Source organism: Patiria miniata, unplaced genomic scaffold (assembly GCF_015706575.1).
Source record: "Patiria miniata isolate m_02_andy unplaced genomic scaffold, ASM1570657v1 HiC_scaffold_9, whole genome shotgun sequence".
NCBI lineage: Eukaryota > Metazoa > Echinodermata > Asteroidea > Valvatida > Asterinidae > Patiria > Patiria miniata.
This window is the reverse complement of record NW_024037076.1, coordinates 26,366,179-26,383,746: the sequence shown is the minus strand read 5'-3', so window position 1 is coordinate 26,383,746 and position 17,568 is coordinate 26,366,179. Positions and strand designations below refer to the sequence as shown.

At 40.2% G+C, this 17,568-nt stretch overlaps 1 protein-coding gene across 1 annotated transcript; it reads right to left on the bottom strand.

Moving 5' to 3' along the window:
* Positions 1-11,535: 11,535 nt before the first annotated feature.
* Positions 11,536-12,833, bottom strand: LOC119720982 (D(2) dopamine receptor-like). Its single transcript, XM_038190846.1, has one exon. It carries the CDS (start codon positions 12,817-12,819, stop codon positions 11,536-11,538), a length of 1,284 nt encoding a protein of 427 aa, XP_038046774.1. The 5' UTR covers positions 12,820-12,833.
* Positions 12,834-17,568: the final 4,735 nt, after the last annotated feature.

Below are 17,568 nucleotides of genomic sequence, written 5' to 3'. Positions count from 1 at the left end.
CATCTCTCTCTTCCTACGCCTACTCAAGTTATTTATTCATTAAGTTCAGTGTAATTTTATTTTGTTAATATGTTATTATTCTACAATCTGCTGCTGGCGGCGAAGGAATAGATGAATAAACCATTAGTAATAAAAATAATAACAATAACTGTGAAAGGGCCACGGCATGTTGACGTGTATCTACGGCATGTGTGCACCCGCATATACAGGGTGGTTTGTTTTTTTTAAAAGACACCCACATTTGACAGCAATTTTCACCAATTTTTAAAAATTATTTTAAACTTTTGATTAGTGGCTATAAGTACTGGCATTTAAGCAAATGTGACGAAAAAATCAATGCATTTGCACATTTAGTCGTTGAGCTATGCTAATTTGAACATTTCATGTGCGAAACATGTTTGTCCACGGAGGTAAATACATTCCCTTCGCTTGACTGAGCTCAGCTATCGGAGCTTTATTTGAAAGGGCATGACATTTGATAGTTATGTTATGTAATGTTATGCAACAATGAACTTAAGCCGACAGCTCATTGAGTAGATGATCTTCACACTGACATGAATAATTGGACAGCTTCAATTAAAGTTAGCAGGGCAAAACATATTTTGGTGGGAAGGTTTTGATTTTGGTGACTTGTATTCAAATTAGCATAATATCACTATTTGTGCGACTTTTACTGAGCTTTTTTTTTCACCATGCATGTTTAAAGGCCTATACTTTACTACTATGTGAAAAAAATATTTAAAATAAGTTCATTAAGTAGGTAAAAATTGCTGTCAAAAGTGGGTGTTCTTTGTTATTAACCAATATGTGACATATCGTATTAAAACACTGTACAGGGCGAGTCCAATGAACGGATCACCCAAATGGTGCCACCTATTTTATTTTTTTTATTCATTTTTTTTATATGGAATTTCTGCATGTAGCGCTTTCCAGATCTAGGATATGAAGGCCCAATGAATAAGCTTTCTTTTAGTGAAAGAATCATTCCAATCGCTCATGTACTTTTCCATTTAAGGAATCTTGAACACAAACACTGTTTTTTTTAAAACCTTTTCCACGGATCACAATAAAGTGATATTTCAGCAAAACGAAAACTATTCACATCAAAACACACATCAGAAAACACTCTTATAACCATGATAATTGGCACTTATCATAACATGTATTTAAAAACCTGCTGCTTCCTATGTTAAAATAAGATGCTTTATAATATCAAGAGTTTATAGTCTTGCCCTGGTTACCCCGGAGACTTATGGGATTATTCTGATATCATTTTCAGGATACGACATGGTTTCATTTTTACTAAGGGAATAACAGTGTGAGGAGCCGGTCTTCACTGCGTAATAATGACCGAGTGTGGGGTTGACCACTGTTAATGGACCGAGACGAAGTCGAGGTCCATTATGTGATCCGTGGACAAGGTTAAAAACCGGTGTTTGTGATAAAAATTCCATACCTGGAAAAGTACCTAAGCGATTGGAATGACTCTTTCTCTAAAAGACAGCTTATTAATTGGGCTTTCATATCCTACATCTAGAAAGCGCTACACGCAGAATTTTTTTTTTTTAAATAAGGGGCACCATTTGGGTTTGCTTTTATTTTACTCACCTTCACTGAGCTAAAACTTCGTCGGGTTAGTTGTTAAGCACCTTTCTTCAGATTTTGAGCACTTTTGTTGCTTCAAACGAAAAAGATGTACAAAGAACAATTGATGCAATCTACCTTAAAAGATTATGAAGTATTAAATTGTATATACACGTATAAAATGAAGAATTTAATAGTATTAACTTTCAGCATTTCCTTTGAGGGGAAGGGAGTCGACTTAAGTGTCTAAAAGGGACACATTGACGATAATGCGAAACTATAAATATTTCTTGACAATGCAAAAAGGTATTGTTTTGCACTTAATATTGAAGACTACAAACATATGAGGAAGCACTATGTTTTTCTTTCGTTTTCTAAAATATTGCCCACCATCAATTATTGAATATAACCACTAAACCTCTCTGAGCTGTGCGATGTATCGTTAGATCAATAATTAGTGACATGCTTGTAATGCCGGAGGTGCATGGTTGACGTCATTCAATTCAGTGATTGTGGGAGGGGGTAGATATTAGGGCGTCCCCTTTTTATTTCTATGGTTCTCCTTTTTGTGCCTCTGAAGTCGGTTGGTCGGGGGGAAAAATAACATTTGAAGAAAAAAAATGCAGTTACATGCGTTTAGATGGCTATATTCATTCATCATTCATTCATTCGTTCATTCATTCATTCATTCATTCATTACGGTTTATTAAACATAAGGATCAAACAGTAAGTCAAAAAGCAAACAATGTCTGATTTACAAGTTAAAAAAAATTGATACAAGAGTAAAACAGTAACGACAAAATAAAAAAAGAGACAGTTGGATTACTAACAAATGTTACAAATTATAAAATTGCACTACAAATTACAAATGCACATTAAGAGTTGTTATTCAACAGTGTGACCATGAATGGAATCGGTGACTGTCTTTGAACGGGGGGGGGTCGAGAAGATGGGATTGCCTAAGGTTACGATCAGACACAGTTTGTCGAGTTGATGGCAGGAGATAAAGGTGTCTTTCAGATTCCAATAATTTAAAAGAGTTACCAAGAAAGCGAACAATTGATTGGTTAAGTCTGGCCTGCAGCAAGTGTCTGAATACTAAACGTATTCAAAAGGTCAGCATTAGGTAGCAAATGAGGATAAGAGTGCACGTTTTCCCACAAGCTCAATTCTCAGAGACTGAGCCATTGAAATACCAGAGGACCAAACAACATTACTGCTGCCAAGTGGGTATCGTCTCTAGTTTTGTTTATTGCAATGAGTCTATCATGAGTTGATATTACTGAATCAAATAATAATGCCATATTTGGCAAGTAGTTGACTTATACAGGGTCTCCCAAAGAGAGTTGTGCAAGCAGATAGACCCTACCTTCAATTTCTCAAAAACTACTTAACATGAGTGTTTCATCTTGGAGGAGTATTTTATTATACTCGTGTATAATTATATTCAGTAAAGATGGCATGGAAATCTGTTCATGCAAACCAGAGATCTAACAGATTATAAAAGGCTATGGGTTTTTCACCCATTCCAAAGGATGGGATTTACACGGTTAACTTAATTTTACACCAGAGTGAAAAAAAGCTCATGACAATCTGATGCACTGATATCACTGACTGTATAAATCCCATTGGAATGGGTGAAAAACCCATAGCCAATCTGTTAGATCTCTGGTTTGCATGAACGGATTTCCATGGCATTTTCACTGATTATACACAATAGTATAATTAATATGCTCCATCAAGATGAAACACTCATGTTCAGTAGTTTTTGAGAAATCATAGGATATCTGCTTGCATGCCTTTTTTTGTTGGGGGGCTGCCTGTATATCTGCATCATGCAGCTCACGGTTTATGGTTGTATAATGGCAGCCATGACAAGGTTGACTAGAGACACCTAAATGACAGACACTATCTTCTCATCTTCTCAGATTCCACACAGAGCCTGATTGCCTGACTCATTATTTAATCATTTTTCAATTTGTTACTTTTTTTTAGCTCGTGTGGTTTCAGACAGGGTCTGAGGTATAATTAAAAAAAGGGGGGGGGGTTCTTGCGTCGGGATCCCGAAACAAGGTCGGTCGGAAATGAGAACCAAAAGGGATTGATGCCCTTAGGGGATGCCCTTATGACAGACCATGATTGAGTTTGGAAAAGCCATCACGTGTTTTTGCTCCCAAGGACAAGAGCTCCGCCACGGGCCATGAGCAGGGCGATCCCATTCTTGTGCTCCGGAAATCGTTTTATATACTGTGGAACGCCGCTTTAACGAACACCGCGGTATCCACACAAATTGCTCGTAATAGCGATCGTTCGGTATAGCGATTTTAAGGTGGCGATGCTTTAGTACTCAGCGCTCTTTAGAACTTCGCCCTGCATGCCCTCGTACACATGTATTTACTGAAAGACGACTTTGAACACATGCCGACAATTGAATTATAATTACACAATTTTTGAGCTTACTACCTATGGCGATATGTGGCTTTCCCCTTCTATTCCTTGGGGAAGTGATAACCAGTTGTCACTTTTTGTTTATATTTTTCAACAACAATGTTCAGTACGTTTTGTACACAAAAATCGGGGGTCAGAGACGATGTTCGGTATAGCCGAATGTTCGGTATAGCGGTGTTCGGTATAGCGACGTTCCATTGTATAAAGGTTTGTTGAGATTTTACCCACCAGCTTATGCTGTACAAAATATCAAAAATTGTCACCCACACGAGTGTTCGGGGGAAAACGCACTCGCGAGTAATCAACATGTTTACACCAACAGAAGTGCCATTGCGACACCCGTTTATGGCTGTATCTTGTTACGATAACAACAGAAAAAGTCAAACGCTCACTCGAGTGTTCGGGGACAAACGCACTCGCGAGTAATCAACATGTTTTCACCAACAGAAGTGCATTTGCGACAACTGATGATGGCTGTATCTTGTTACGATAACAACACGATGCGAAAACATCATTATATAGGCCTGCTTAAACCGTTTGCCGTAGGATAAATTGACGCGGTAATGGTATATACAATAATGTGTGAAGGTGTTTGGTTATAATTGGCGGGCCGGTAAAGGGGCAATAAAATGAAATTGACAGTTTTAATAATCCTAGTCTCCAATTTGGATGAAATATAACCTTTTGAAATTAAATTTCGGTGGAAAATTTCCGTCTTTGCATTTCTATGCGGTTACCTAAGGCCGTTGCTTATGATAAAGCTTTCGGATACGAGTTATATAATTCAAAATATGTCACAGCTTCGACTATATCCGTTTTTCATTGATGATTACAGACAAATGCACGGCAACAGTTGGCACTAAGGCAGTCGAACTTTTTTTCTTAAATAATTGTTTTTCGTATAATTAATATTTGTGTGAGCATTACCAAAAAGTTAAATCCATATACAATTGCAAGTCATTAAGGAAACTGAGGGATAAATCAGACAAAAAATGTGCGTTTTTTTGGTAAGAATTTCCACAAAGATATCAATTGCAGGCCCTTATTATCATGGGATTTGCTATCAGACTGTTCAAACATAATCAACCAATTCCGATTTGCATGATGCTATCCGCTCCGTTCACAAGTACCCCCTCTGGCAAAGAAAGTACAGTTGCCTGACTGCAATTTTGCCGCGACGCGCGGCCGCATTGCGTGTACATAATACAAATCCCCTGGTGTGCATCACACACAAGGAATTACGGTGCGCGTCACCAGCTAAATGTCCCGCCCATGGGACGTAGTTGCTAGGTAAAAGGGCGCCCTCTTGTTGACGCACGGAGCCCATATTTGGGCTACACTGAAGCAGACACTAAGGAGTTATACATGTAGGTTCAAAATAGTTGGTGCTCAAAATTAATGAGTTCCATTTACCACCCTCGTTATGCAAAACAACAAATATGTGTCAGGTTCGCGAACACCGAAACGGTGGATTAACAAGATAATGCAAGCCTCGTCAAGCTGGCACCAGTGCGCACAAAATTCAGTGGGGACTTTTGAGACGTTGGTGGCAGCAAACATATCGGTCCTTTTTCCACCTTTTCTTATCACTCTTTTTGCCGGCTTCCATTGGTCGACACCGAGACCCACGCCAAATCACACTAGGTGACGCTAATGAATATGCTAATATACCCGTCGTTGTTGTGCTGTGCCAGGCCAGAATTGGTCAACCGTAGCGCCTACGAAAACCATGCAAGTGGGTTGGGTCGGAAAAAAATCCTCGTTGAGATTTTCTTTAGAGATAGTTCGAGCTGTAACACAAGCGTTAGCAACAACAGATTAAGCTGAAATTCTGAATATACTTAGATGATAGAAGTGTTCAACTACTCGTGAAATAACAACTTTCGTAAATTCCTAGAAATTGATATAAATACATAGATTTGGAGACGTTTTCGAACGATTTCTTCCAGATTTGAAGGTCTGCTTTACCAGTAACCAGTATTGAGGTTTTGGCATCGATGACGGCGATTTTTTTTTTTCACTGACATGAAGTTTAGATTTTCTTCTTCTGTTATAATTCAACATTTCAATCATACTGAGCATGTTTTCTGAGAAAGGCCATGTTTTGGGGGTTCACGAATTTCACTGCTCTGTTACAGCGTCTAAGTACGAAATCGGATCAGCTTTACTTGACAACCAGCCAAGCTTCACCCTCGCAACCATATGGTTGATGTACCACATTTACGCTGTCATTGAAATACGTATGTTTAGGCCACAAAAATATCTCCCGCGTCCGATGTAAACAATCGGGGGTCGTTTTTCTCGGGAACCGTCAGACATTAGATTTGTTTCCTTTCAACCAGACCTTTGAAATAGGATAAGTAATTAACCATCCAAAATATGAAATTTTCGGAGATTTCAGGCCGTAATGCCCCTTTAAAGCTGGTCGAAGGTCACAAGTGGCAGCAGTCAGTGAGACAGGTAACCAGTCTATTGTCTATTAGTCACGTGTCAGTAAAGTCAATCAGGTACAGAGGACACTAGGCCATAAACCATCTGAGGTCCGCAAAAACACGTGCATGTGTGCCTTATTTTCATTCTGTGATCCAATGACTACGGAAAAGGCCTTGCCAAGCCAGAGATTGACAACCACTATCGCAAGATTTCCCCCGGCACTTTTCCATCTAGCGATCAAGCTGTTTCGATGTAAAGGTCACTGTAAATTGTATTTAGCGACCACTACATGTATCTACATGTATGTCCTTTCCGCTCACGTTCACTACCTATATCCAAACTCAATACATTTTACCTCCAAAAACCAAGGACTCAATTTCAAATTCCATTTTCATCAAAATTACAGTTTAAACCAAATAAAGTTCGATCAACAGTATGTCCCCCAAAAGTGACCGTCTAAAATAGTGAAATAACAACAAAACTACGAAGTAAATTTGGCCAACAAAAAAAAGTGTGTAGATACTCCTAAAGTACAGCAGATAGGTGATGGGATTGTGCCTTTGATGATACAAGCATGGCATTAGGCACACAGTCAGAGTATGTCTTGAGAAAGATATTTGGCTATAGGGCCATCGCATATTTGTCCTTTGAAAACATATAGGCAGAATAACAAGCAATGGCAGCCATTTTGAACAATTTGAAAATTGCTTGCTATTCTACCTACATTTTTTTCAAGGGATAAATCTGCGATGGCCCTATAGCCAAATACGTTTCTTAAGACACACTCTGACTGTGTGCCAAATGCCATGCTTGCATCATGAAGGGCACAATTCCCCAAAAATATTTCCCCGATCTGCCGCATTGTTATTTTATATCTTTCTGGTAATGAAACCAAGGATTCCTCAAAAGTACCCTAAGCACTGTAGCTCGAAAGCTTGACGAAACCTGTAGAGAGAAGACAATGTTTTAGAGTTGGGAGGAAAAGCCCAGAGGAATATTCTGAGGAAAACCCACGGAATCAGGTATAGGGACTGAAAACCCAATCCACGTATTGGCCCAGGCGGGGTCGAACCCGGGTCACAGCGGTGGAAGGCGAGGAAAGTACCGCTACGCCAACCTGACTCCTCCGATTGAGAGTTATGAGTGTTACGAGTGTTTTTATTTTCCTCACGCTATACTGCACAACGGTCATGTAGCGCCAGCTCTTCGGTCATGCTCAAGTTGCAACCCTGTTGGTGGATATATAGTGCTACTGCTGGTGTTTCACAAGGGTTGCAGATCACATGTAGGTCAGGGGTCGATGATTAAGGAATTAAAAGGGTCTGTAAAGCAGCCTTTGATTTTATCAGAAACGACTTAGTCCAGGTGTTTTATCCTCGCATTTATTCCAAGTAATTATTCGCATTTGATTCCATGAAATGATTTGCACTGGCTTTGTGAAATAATCCGCAGTGGATACGTGAATCTGTGATTAAAAAAAGGTAAAAAGATCTTATAAGTTCACAAAGTAATATTGTGACGATATATACATAAATCATCACTTTGACTAAAATCGTGGCTAAACCATGATCATACTAAATTTTGAGATCTATGCCGTGCCAAAAGAATCACAGAATTCTCTGTAAAAAGAATCAAATATTATGGTTACTACTCCTTTCTCAACAAAATGAGGATCCCTAAATTACCTCCTTGTATCGTTTCCTTCTTCTGAGAGTTCGTGGAGTCTGTTAACCTCTAGCGATTATCAGCAAAACAATGTCTGAAGATGGCTGCCATAAAGGCTGTACCGGTATTTGTGCTCGTTCGTGTGTTCGTGGCTCAGTTGCTTTCTCCATATATGTCGTCATGCAGAGGGCGCTTTACACAAAAAGAATGCGAACACGTGAGTACAGTTACTGGTCAATAGACCACAACAACATTTCTGGACACTATGACCAAGTTCCATGCTTTGATCAATTTCGGTGCTTTGTTATGTAAGTTGTGTACAATCATGTTGTGAAAAGGAGCTGCTGATGGGATTGAGCATTAAGGTCTGCGTTCTTGCCTGATAGCCAGGGCAAATGACTCTCCCCAAATGTTGAAATACGGATTGTATGTAAGTTGCATTTAAATTTTCATTGACCCTAAGAATAATGATTATGTTTGGTTCATGTGTCAAAGATGCCAATCTCTAGATCTGTGAATATCTTATATTTGATTATGCACGTGCTAGTTATTTAACTTCATGCAGTGAAATTTGCTACTGATCCAGAACATTTTTTTAGTGAAATTCTGAGTACAATGTAGATGATACGCTTATTTGCATCAGTTCAGGAGTCAATTGATTTTCCATGATTTATCTGTTCAACCAGTGTTTAGTTGACCAGGTGCTAAGAACAAGTTCGCGCAAGAACTATTGTTAACCATAGTTCGACTAAGTTAGCCCGAACTCGTCTAGTCGACGATGGTTGGACTACGGTATAGTCGACTATTTGGAACCAGACGACGGGGCGCGGTTCCGTCGCTGGTTACCAGTAGCCGCGCGCATCATAAAGCGGAGAGCCAGGACCAAGACTATAGTTGACCAATGGTTAACCATAGTTCGACTAACGCTTGCCCGAACTCTGTCTAGTCGACGGTGGTTGACTACGCTAGTCGACTATTTGGAACCAACCTACTGGGGCTGGTTGCATCGCTGGTAACCAATAGCCGCGCGCATTCATAACGGTAGCAGAGAGCCAGGATCCAGAAGTTTTGCGATGACATTTTGACCAGCGCAGGGTGACCGTTTTAGCCGATTTTCGGCTAACTTTGACAGAATTTTTGTTAAACAACGAGTTTGACAGAAAATTTGACGGAATGGATTTTTTGGCAGATTTCTGGCAGAATTCTGCAAACATGGATATTTGACAGAAAAACGTAGCAAATTTGAAGAAAAATGGTACATTTATTTGAAAAAGCTTCAATCTTTTCAAACAAACCCTTGCATAATGGGACATGTTAGCTGGTCTGGGTGCTGAGGTTCACTGGGAACCTGACTTTGTCGTGACGCGACTTCGTTTAGCCTGAAATGCACACAATTTCATAACATCTTTATGTTACTATAGATTGTTTATAAAGTAAATCGAACCTTAATTAAGGCAATACTACATCATCCACATGTGATTTTAAGTGTTTATGACGTATTTCGAGTAATTCTGGGGAATTTAGCAGATTTGTGATGAATCTGACAGATTTTTGAATTGCATTTAGCAGAAATTGGCCATGACCTGACGGTCACCCTGGACCAGCGTTTGACAAGAGACGTTCGCACGTTGCTATCAGTGCGCAAGCGTAAGGTACGTCACAAATCAACCACTAGTCGACTAATGGTCCTTGCCCGAACTTGGCCTCAGTAGATGACGGTATGACCATTGTTTGACAGACGTTCACATGTTGCTATTAGTGCGCAGGCGTAAGTTACGTCACAAATCAACCACTAGTCGACTAATGGTCCTTGCCCGTACTTGCATAAGATTTCCATGTTTGTTATGAAGTCACTGTTTTGCAGACTTTGCATGGTTCACTAAAAGTTAAAGGAGTATCGTAGTTGAGTGCAATTTTAGTAAATGATCGTAATTAGTATGCTCATTTAAGGGGCCAGGATGTTGCGGATAAAAAAGTTTTCAAGTTAGCAGAGAGGCGTCCCATAGGCGTAGAATTAATTCAGTCTCAAGAGGGCGCTCCAAGCGCGCCATACTGTCACGATTGTTTCCGGCGCCAGTAAAATTCGCTAAGAAGTTCCATTGATTTTGCACCATATTTTGATACGCCCATTGCTGTAAGAACCTTTGGTCATTTCGAAATTTAGACGAAGAGTCAAAGTTTATGGTGTATAAAGGGGGGAGGTGGTAGGGTCCTCTTTTGAGCATAAACTTGAAATGACTGCCGGTACATACTTAATACATGTTCAATGACTGCATGTTACTTGATTGTACAACAAATCCCACGTTAGGTTTAGATCATTTGATATAGATTATGGTCATAAAGGTTAAACGTAGAAGACTTTTGTTATGATTTTTCAATATAAACATTGATGCTCCAAGGGTATAACTTAAGTGGATATGAGTTAAGACAGACAAGGAAATAATTGACAAGGAAATAATTCACAATAGACACATATTTGTGTTTTGTGAGATCAAAATAGTCGATTTAATTATCAGTTCATATTATAATCGTTTGATGCGAATGCAGGTACATTTTGGTATAATTATTAGACACTTAGTGTATTTTTGGTTTTTGTTAATTGCAGAATGAACCACACTCGTGAGCACACAACACTTTTGAGTACTCTTGAACACCGTACATGTTGCTACTCAGTTGGTGCAATACAAGGGCAGAGATATCACGTCACAACTTTGTCATCATTGGACTTCTTTTTCATTTGAAGTCGTTCGTCACAAGAATCTTTAACGGGGTACGATACAGTCAGTGTTATTGAGGAACGTAATTAATAAGTGCTTCGTTTCAATCGTTTGTTATGTCCGCCAAAATGAAGACAAATAATTGGCTATTCTGAAACATCGAAATCGGTCGACTGAACGATTTATGAGTTTTATCAACGCTTACACTCGTATTTTTTTAATTTATTGATGACTTTACTCACCGATGTTGCTGCGAAAGCAACGTGTTCCCAATAATCCTCTGTACTGATGACGTCAGTGGACGGTGGGCCTCCACTGGCTCCACAGGAAAGTGCACATGTAAACAAAGTGTGGCGTCATCATTACAGAGGCTTATTAACTACCAATCATTTGTATAACTATAACAAACGCGGGTCTTTTATAGCTTTAAATCATTTTAATACACATCTAGTTTTGTGAGTGCAGGTGCGGGGTATAAACCAATAGTCTGCGAGAGCATGGGTTACCTTTTGCATATGCAAAATAATAGTTGATACAGACACGACACATTTTGAAATGAAATATTGATCTTTGACTTTGAACGCATAAAAGACCACTGAACAGATCAAATCACCAGGAGTGATGCGCTCGCCCTCTACATACATTCATTAAATTGAAATGCTTGTTGTGTGACATTCAACATTTAAGGTTATTTTCGAAAAAGGACTGCGCAATCCTTACGAAATTGCCTATTAGCGAGTCCGTAGATAAGCGGGTTCACGGTGCTGTTGACTGCCGACAAGATTGCGGAACTAAACATCTTGGCGAGGACACCTTGGTCAACTGTCCCACCGTTCAGCACAAACAGATCCGTAGCGACATAGATCCAAAAGGGCAGCCAGGTCAACAAGAACACCACGCTGGTAATGAACAGCATGCGGGTCACCCTTCGCTGCATCAATTCCCTCATGGAAGGCTGGTTACCAGACGGAGGCTCCCTCCATCGGATGCGTTTTAGGACGCTTGTCTGTACGGCCCAGCTTTGCCCTCGGGCATCACTTACCGGTGAAGGCTTTAGGAAAGGCCTTCCATTTTGAGTCGACTCTTCAGTTGGTTGTCGACTCCGCGCTTTGGATGAGTTGCATTGTTCATAAGGCCTTAGGTATTCGGATGTTGACGTACGTGAGGTTGATGAAGTTGGGTGTTGAGGTTCCGATCTGCGCATCATTGATGTTGATGCCGACGTTGATGGACCACATTCCGATCCACTATCAAGAGGTTCTACTCGCATCCGGCTTACTTTAGCCCTTCTCAGAAGTGTGGGAATGTTGTGGCTGATGGTAGGAATGGCTGGAGGTTCACTGCTCGTTCTCTCTAATCCAATGTGGACTTTACGTTGTCTCTTTATGGCCGCGTACACATTACCATAGCAAACGGTTGTCATGAGCAGAATCGTCAAATAGCCGGTAATGTAACAAACATAGGCGAATTTCTTCAGGTTGGGAGACAAGATGACGCCGCTCAGAATGCTAGGTGACTCCAGCACGACGGCGATCACAATCGACACCAATATGGCTATTTTGGCTCGCCGTTTGTTGAGGAACCGCTTGCTGAACCGACACACGCTATCGTAACGGTCTAAGGCGATGACGCCCGTCATTACGACCGACGTACCGAGCGCGATTCTGCAGGGAGCCACCAGAATCCGGACAACAAACGGAACTTCGACCCCGGCGATCGTATACGTGAACTCGACCACATTACGGATACGCAGCAGGCACACCGTCAGGTCTACGCCCGCCAGTCCCATGATGAGAACCTCAGTGCTCCTTTTGCGCGCTTTGCGCCAGTAAACCCGCAGGATCAAGGAGTTGCCGAAGAGACCGAAGAGGGTAATGAAGAAGTTGACGATTCCTCTCCAGATGGCCCCGTCTGTTCTGATTTCATCGATTCCAGACGAAGGGGGCAAAACGGTGACATCAGTGCTTGCCATTGTTAACGGTCGATGTTTGATGTTTTTCAGTTCTTGCTCCGATCATCTGATGGAGTTTTGCTAACGATTGGCCAATTCTGTTATTTTCTATCATCATGTTCCGAATTGTATCTTGTACCCGAACTTATCACAGGTTCGTATGCACATATACCCACGCTTTTCTCTCTGACAAAACCCTTGAGTGCTCGCAAGCGAACCAAATAATGATATTTTGCTGCGGATCACGTGCTTGGAATGAATACTTTCATTGGTCGAGGAAGGGTGACGCGTCAGTTCATTCCAATCGATCGTAAAGACGAGGTCAGCATAGACGATCGTGATTGGATGTCACCCTTGACGTCATGCATAGAGGTCTCTTCCGTAGTTTCTTTCAGCTAACCCCCAGCATGATATTTCCGCACAAGATTACGCACAACACTTGAAGGCAAACATGAGTTACTTTTATGTCCAAAATAATCTAACGAATCAGTTATGATTCGGTCTAGTTTGCTGTCATGTAGGAGAAATCCAGAAAGGTGATTTCCCACGATCAATTATTGCCTGATTTTTGGAAATAAATAGTAATAGACGAAATCACGTTTCGTGATGTGCATGTTTTTAACTGTTTTCTCAAAAAAGTGTAATATCCATCGAGTTGAAACTTTAACAGGTTTGGTTTTGAACGTTCGCCTTTGGATTTTGAGTGGTGTAATTATTGAAAACAAACAAAATGCATGAAAAGAAAACGATGCTATACAGGGTGAGTAAAAAAAAAGAAACCCAAATGTTGGGACCATTGTTTAAAAGAAGTTCTGCATTTAGCATTTTCAAAATCTGGGATATGAAAGCCCAAATCATAAGCTTTCTTTTAGTACAAGAATTTTTTCAAAGCACCACCGTTTTAAGGTTCTGTCCACGGATCACAAAACAAGTTCAGTGTTCTTTCCACCAAACAAAACCAAATCACATAGGGATGTGTGTGATTTGTTTTCGTTTGGCTGAAAGAACGCACACCTTTTCTGTGATCCGTGGACATAACCTTTGAACGGTGGTTGTGCTTATAATTCCGTAACTTGAAAAGTACATGAGTGATTTGAATGATTCTTGTACTAAAAGATAGCTTATGAATTGGGCTTTCATATCCTAGATTTTGAAAATGCTACATGCAGAACCTTCTTAAAACAATGGTCCCAACATTTGAGTTTCGGGTTTTTTTTATCACCCTGTATATTCCTTTAATACAGTCAAACCATTGTCGAGATCTACCATTAAAGCTATAGTCCATCATTTGTAATTTGTGCATTTTGTTCGTTTGAAGCAACAAAAGAGTTCAAAATCTAATAAAGGATACTAAGCAACTAACCTGATAAAGTTTCAGCTAAGCTTCAGCTGTATGTTCCGAGAAAAACAGCATTCTAAGATCTCAATTTCAAATCAAAAGTTACTGAATCATGTTTTGAATTGCAGCTTTACGCGACGTCGCGCACTGATCCGACGAATTATAACAACCGCGCGCGCGTGTGCGTCGTTCCAATACTTGCGCGCGCTGCGCTGAATAACAAAACGAACTACTAATTTAAATTTTCCTACGGTGCTTCTTAAGAATCACCGTTGGAAATGCCTTCTTTCGTTGATTACTTCAAAATGACAGCTTGCCAGAAAGAATAATTTCACAGGGAGTTTAGTTCCCTTACTATCTTTCAACTAAGTATGTTTTTCAACAATAATTACGCCAGTTACTTTTCGGATGGCTGCAAATGATGGACTATAGCTTTAACTGTGAGAGGTCACTGCATTCTGATGACTTTCTACCGCATACTATCATGCACCCGCCCAAGGACGTAAATCGATTCTCAAAAGTGTGTGGGGGAACATACCTTCAAGCATCCGATCAAGATCATCACTCAAACATCAGTTTCGAGTTTGGAATCATTGAATCAGCCATTCTGAGCTACACAGACATCATGCCACAGAAAAAGTGAGGGGGGGTCCCGCATCGATTGACGCCCATGCACCCGCCTATGTGACATAGTAAGAGCACTGTATAGAGCACTAAAGATTATGAAGTATTAAATAATGAATGCGTATTTAATGTACAATATAATACTATTAACTTTCATCCTTTCCTTTGAGGGGAAGGGAGTCGACTTAAGTGTAAACTAAAAGGAAAAATAGACTGAAATTCGAAACAATATGTATAGAACATTTTGTTGACAATGCAAAATTAAGGTATTAGTTTTTTCTTAATAGCGTACACAAAAATGATCAAGCACTTTGTGTTTCTTTCATTTTCTGTTATTATGCCCAACATCAATTATTGCAAATAATCCAGTGCACTCCTTTGAGCTGTGCGATGTATCAGTAAGTCAATTATTGACATGCTTGTAATGCCGGGGCGCGCATGGTTGTCGTCATTGAAGTTAATAACTGTTGGAGGGGTTCAAATATTAATATACCAGCCCAGGTTGGTTTGGAAAAGCCATAATGGTGAAGCGCTTTGTCCCCACGGACACGCGCTCCGTCACTGCTCTTTAAGTGTAATTTATTATTATTACTATTATTATTACCATCGTGCTCAGGAGCTAGTTTACATAAAGCTTTTGTTAAGATACATACAGATACAATTATACAAAGTACAAATACCAAAGATTGTCACACAAAAAGAAGACACGTTTACATTGCGGTAGATGTGTGGACCTTTAAACAAGGATGTCCGCACAGTTCGGGAGCTTAAAACGTACTGTGGACTTGCACAGGTCCGCACACATACTGAAGATATTTTCAGACGACCTTTGACCTCAAATGTCTCAAGTCATCTGAAGTCCCCCTACCCAGAGATAATTGTCACCAAGTTTGGTTGAGACTGAAGTCTGACTTTTCTAAACAGTTAACCAAACCAAAATGGAACATGCATGCACACACACATAGGCCTACTGGAATTTGTATCCTTGTGGAGTCATTTCTTTGTTCTCGTGTACTTAAGTTTTCGAGTTTGAAAGTGTACATCAAAATGCTCCTTTTTAGGTCTTAATAACCAGAGTTAATTTCCCGGGCTGAAATCCGGACTTCATTTTCCTTACGTAAAATACTTCAATTTGCGACGGAATCAACACAACTTTGCAATTACTAGTTTTTAAGTAAAATCCATATATCTATTTCGTGATAACCTTGTGGAGACGTATTCACCTATAGAAATTGACCTGTGCAGTCACATATGGTTGCAAAGACAAAGCGTATGTCGTTGATAACTTAGAGGCTATAACAGAGCAGTGAAATTCATGCGCCCCCAAAAAACATGACGTTGATTGTTGTGTTTCTCAGAAAATAATGCTCAGTATGATTGAAATGTTAAATTATAACTGAAGAAAAAAATCTAAACTTCATGTCAGTGAAAAAAATGGCCGTCATTGATGCCGAAAGGTCAATCCTGATTCCTGGTAAAGCTGACCTTCAAGTCTGGAAGAAATCGTTCGAAAACTTCCCAAAATCTATGTATTTATATCAATTTCGAGGAATTTCACGAAGTTGCTATTTCACGAGTAGTTGAACACTTAAATCATTTAATTATTTTTTTCGAATTTCAGCTTATCTGAGATGTTGTTGCAAACGCCAATGTTACACCTTGAACTATCTCGAAGAAAAATTTCGATTTTGAAAGGATTTTCTGCCGACCTAACCCACGTGCATTGTTCAGCAAAGCGCCGTAGGCGCCACGGTTGACCAATTTCGGCCCGGCAGCACAACAGCGACGGGTATATTAGCATATTCATTAGCGTCACTTGGCGTGGGTCTCGGAACTGACCAATGGAAGCCGGCAAAAAGGGTGATATTTATCAATTAATAATTCGTGAAGGAGGTTTTTCTCCGAATTTTTACTGCACGCCATAATAGTTAGGAACCTTATTAATATTCGTGAGTTTTGAAAAGATTGACACGTTCTGCACGCACCGGTACACAGGTCTTTTTTTCCAATTTCAATGCCAAGTTATGAACATATCACAATGATTTTTAGCACATACTTGGATCATTATAAGGGAAATAAACCCTGAAAGTTGCATGAAGATACGGTCTTCTTAACGGGAGAAATTAATTTTCAAAATGTAGTTTCATTCAAAATAAAGTGTTACGTAACCTTTAGAAATCGCCACGGCTGCGTGGAGACGTTTACAATCTTGTGTTCCCTATTGTGCACGTCTCCACAGAGTACCGTGAACCAGATCATTATAGTAATAATAATATTACATTGTTTCTCACCCGTCCGCAGAAAGCAACCACTGTGCAGCTGCACATCTATGTAGCACTGAACAGCTCGATTTTTCGGAACAAAATGGGACACCCCAAATAATCGTTCTCGCATGGATAACGCTAGTCTGAGTATCACCCGTTATCCACACCGAGGCTAATCTCCTGTATAACATCTGATATGCCCAGACATGCAGATATATATATGCAAGCCGCGCGCCAGCCATCGGAGTCGACTTTACTAAATCGTGACGTCATTTCATTCCCGAATGAGGACCGAATGGTTTTGATTGGTCAATTCGAATGCAGTGTGTTGTAATACAACAGCCGGGCGCATTATTGCGTAACATGATACAGAGCGCGTTACACAGTTTTTTTGTCCATGATGACGCGCAACGGTTCGCTCGTACCCCCCGCCCTGAAAACAGGACGCTGGGATACTCTGATGAGCTTCACAGAATCTTGTGAAGGAAATGGCCTATGACCTATGTACAAAGCATCTGGCTGCAGCTGTTCAAGACCGCAGTT

Bases quoted from the DNA above. Each gene is read 5' to 3' on its own strand.
- LOC119720982 (XM_038190846.1), bottom strand. From the start codon at position 12,819: ATGGCAAGCACTGATGTCACCGTTTTGCCCCCTTCGTCTGGAATCGAT.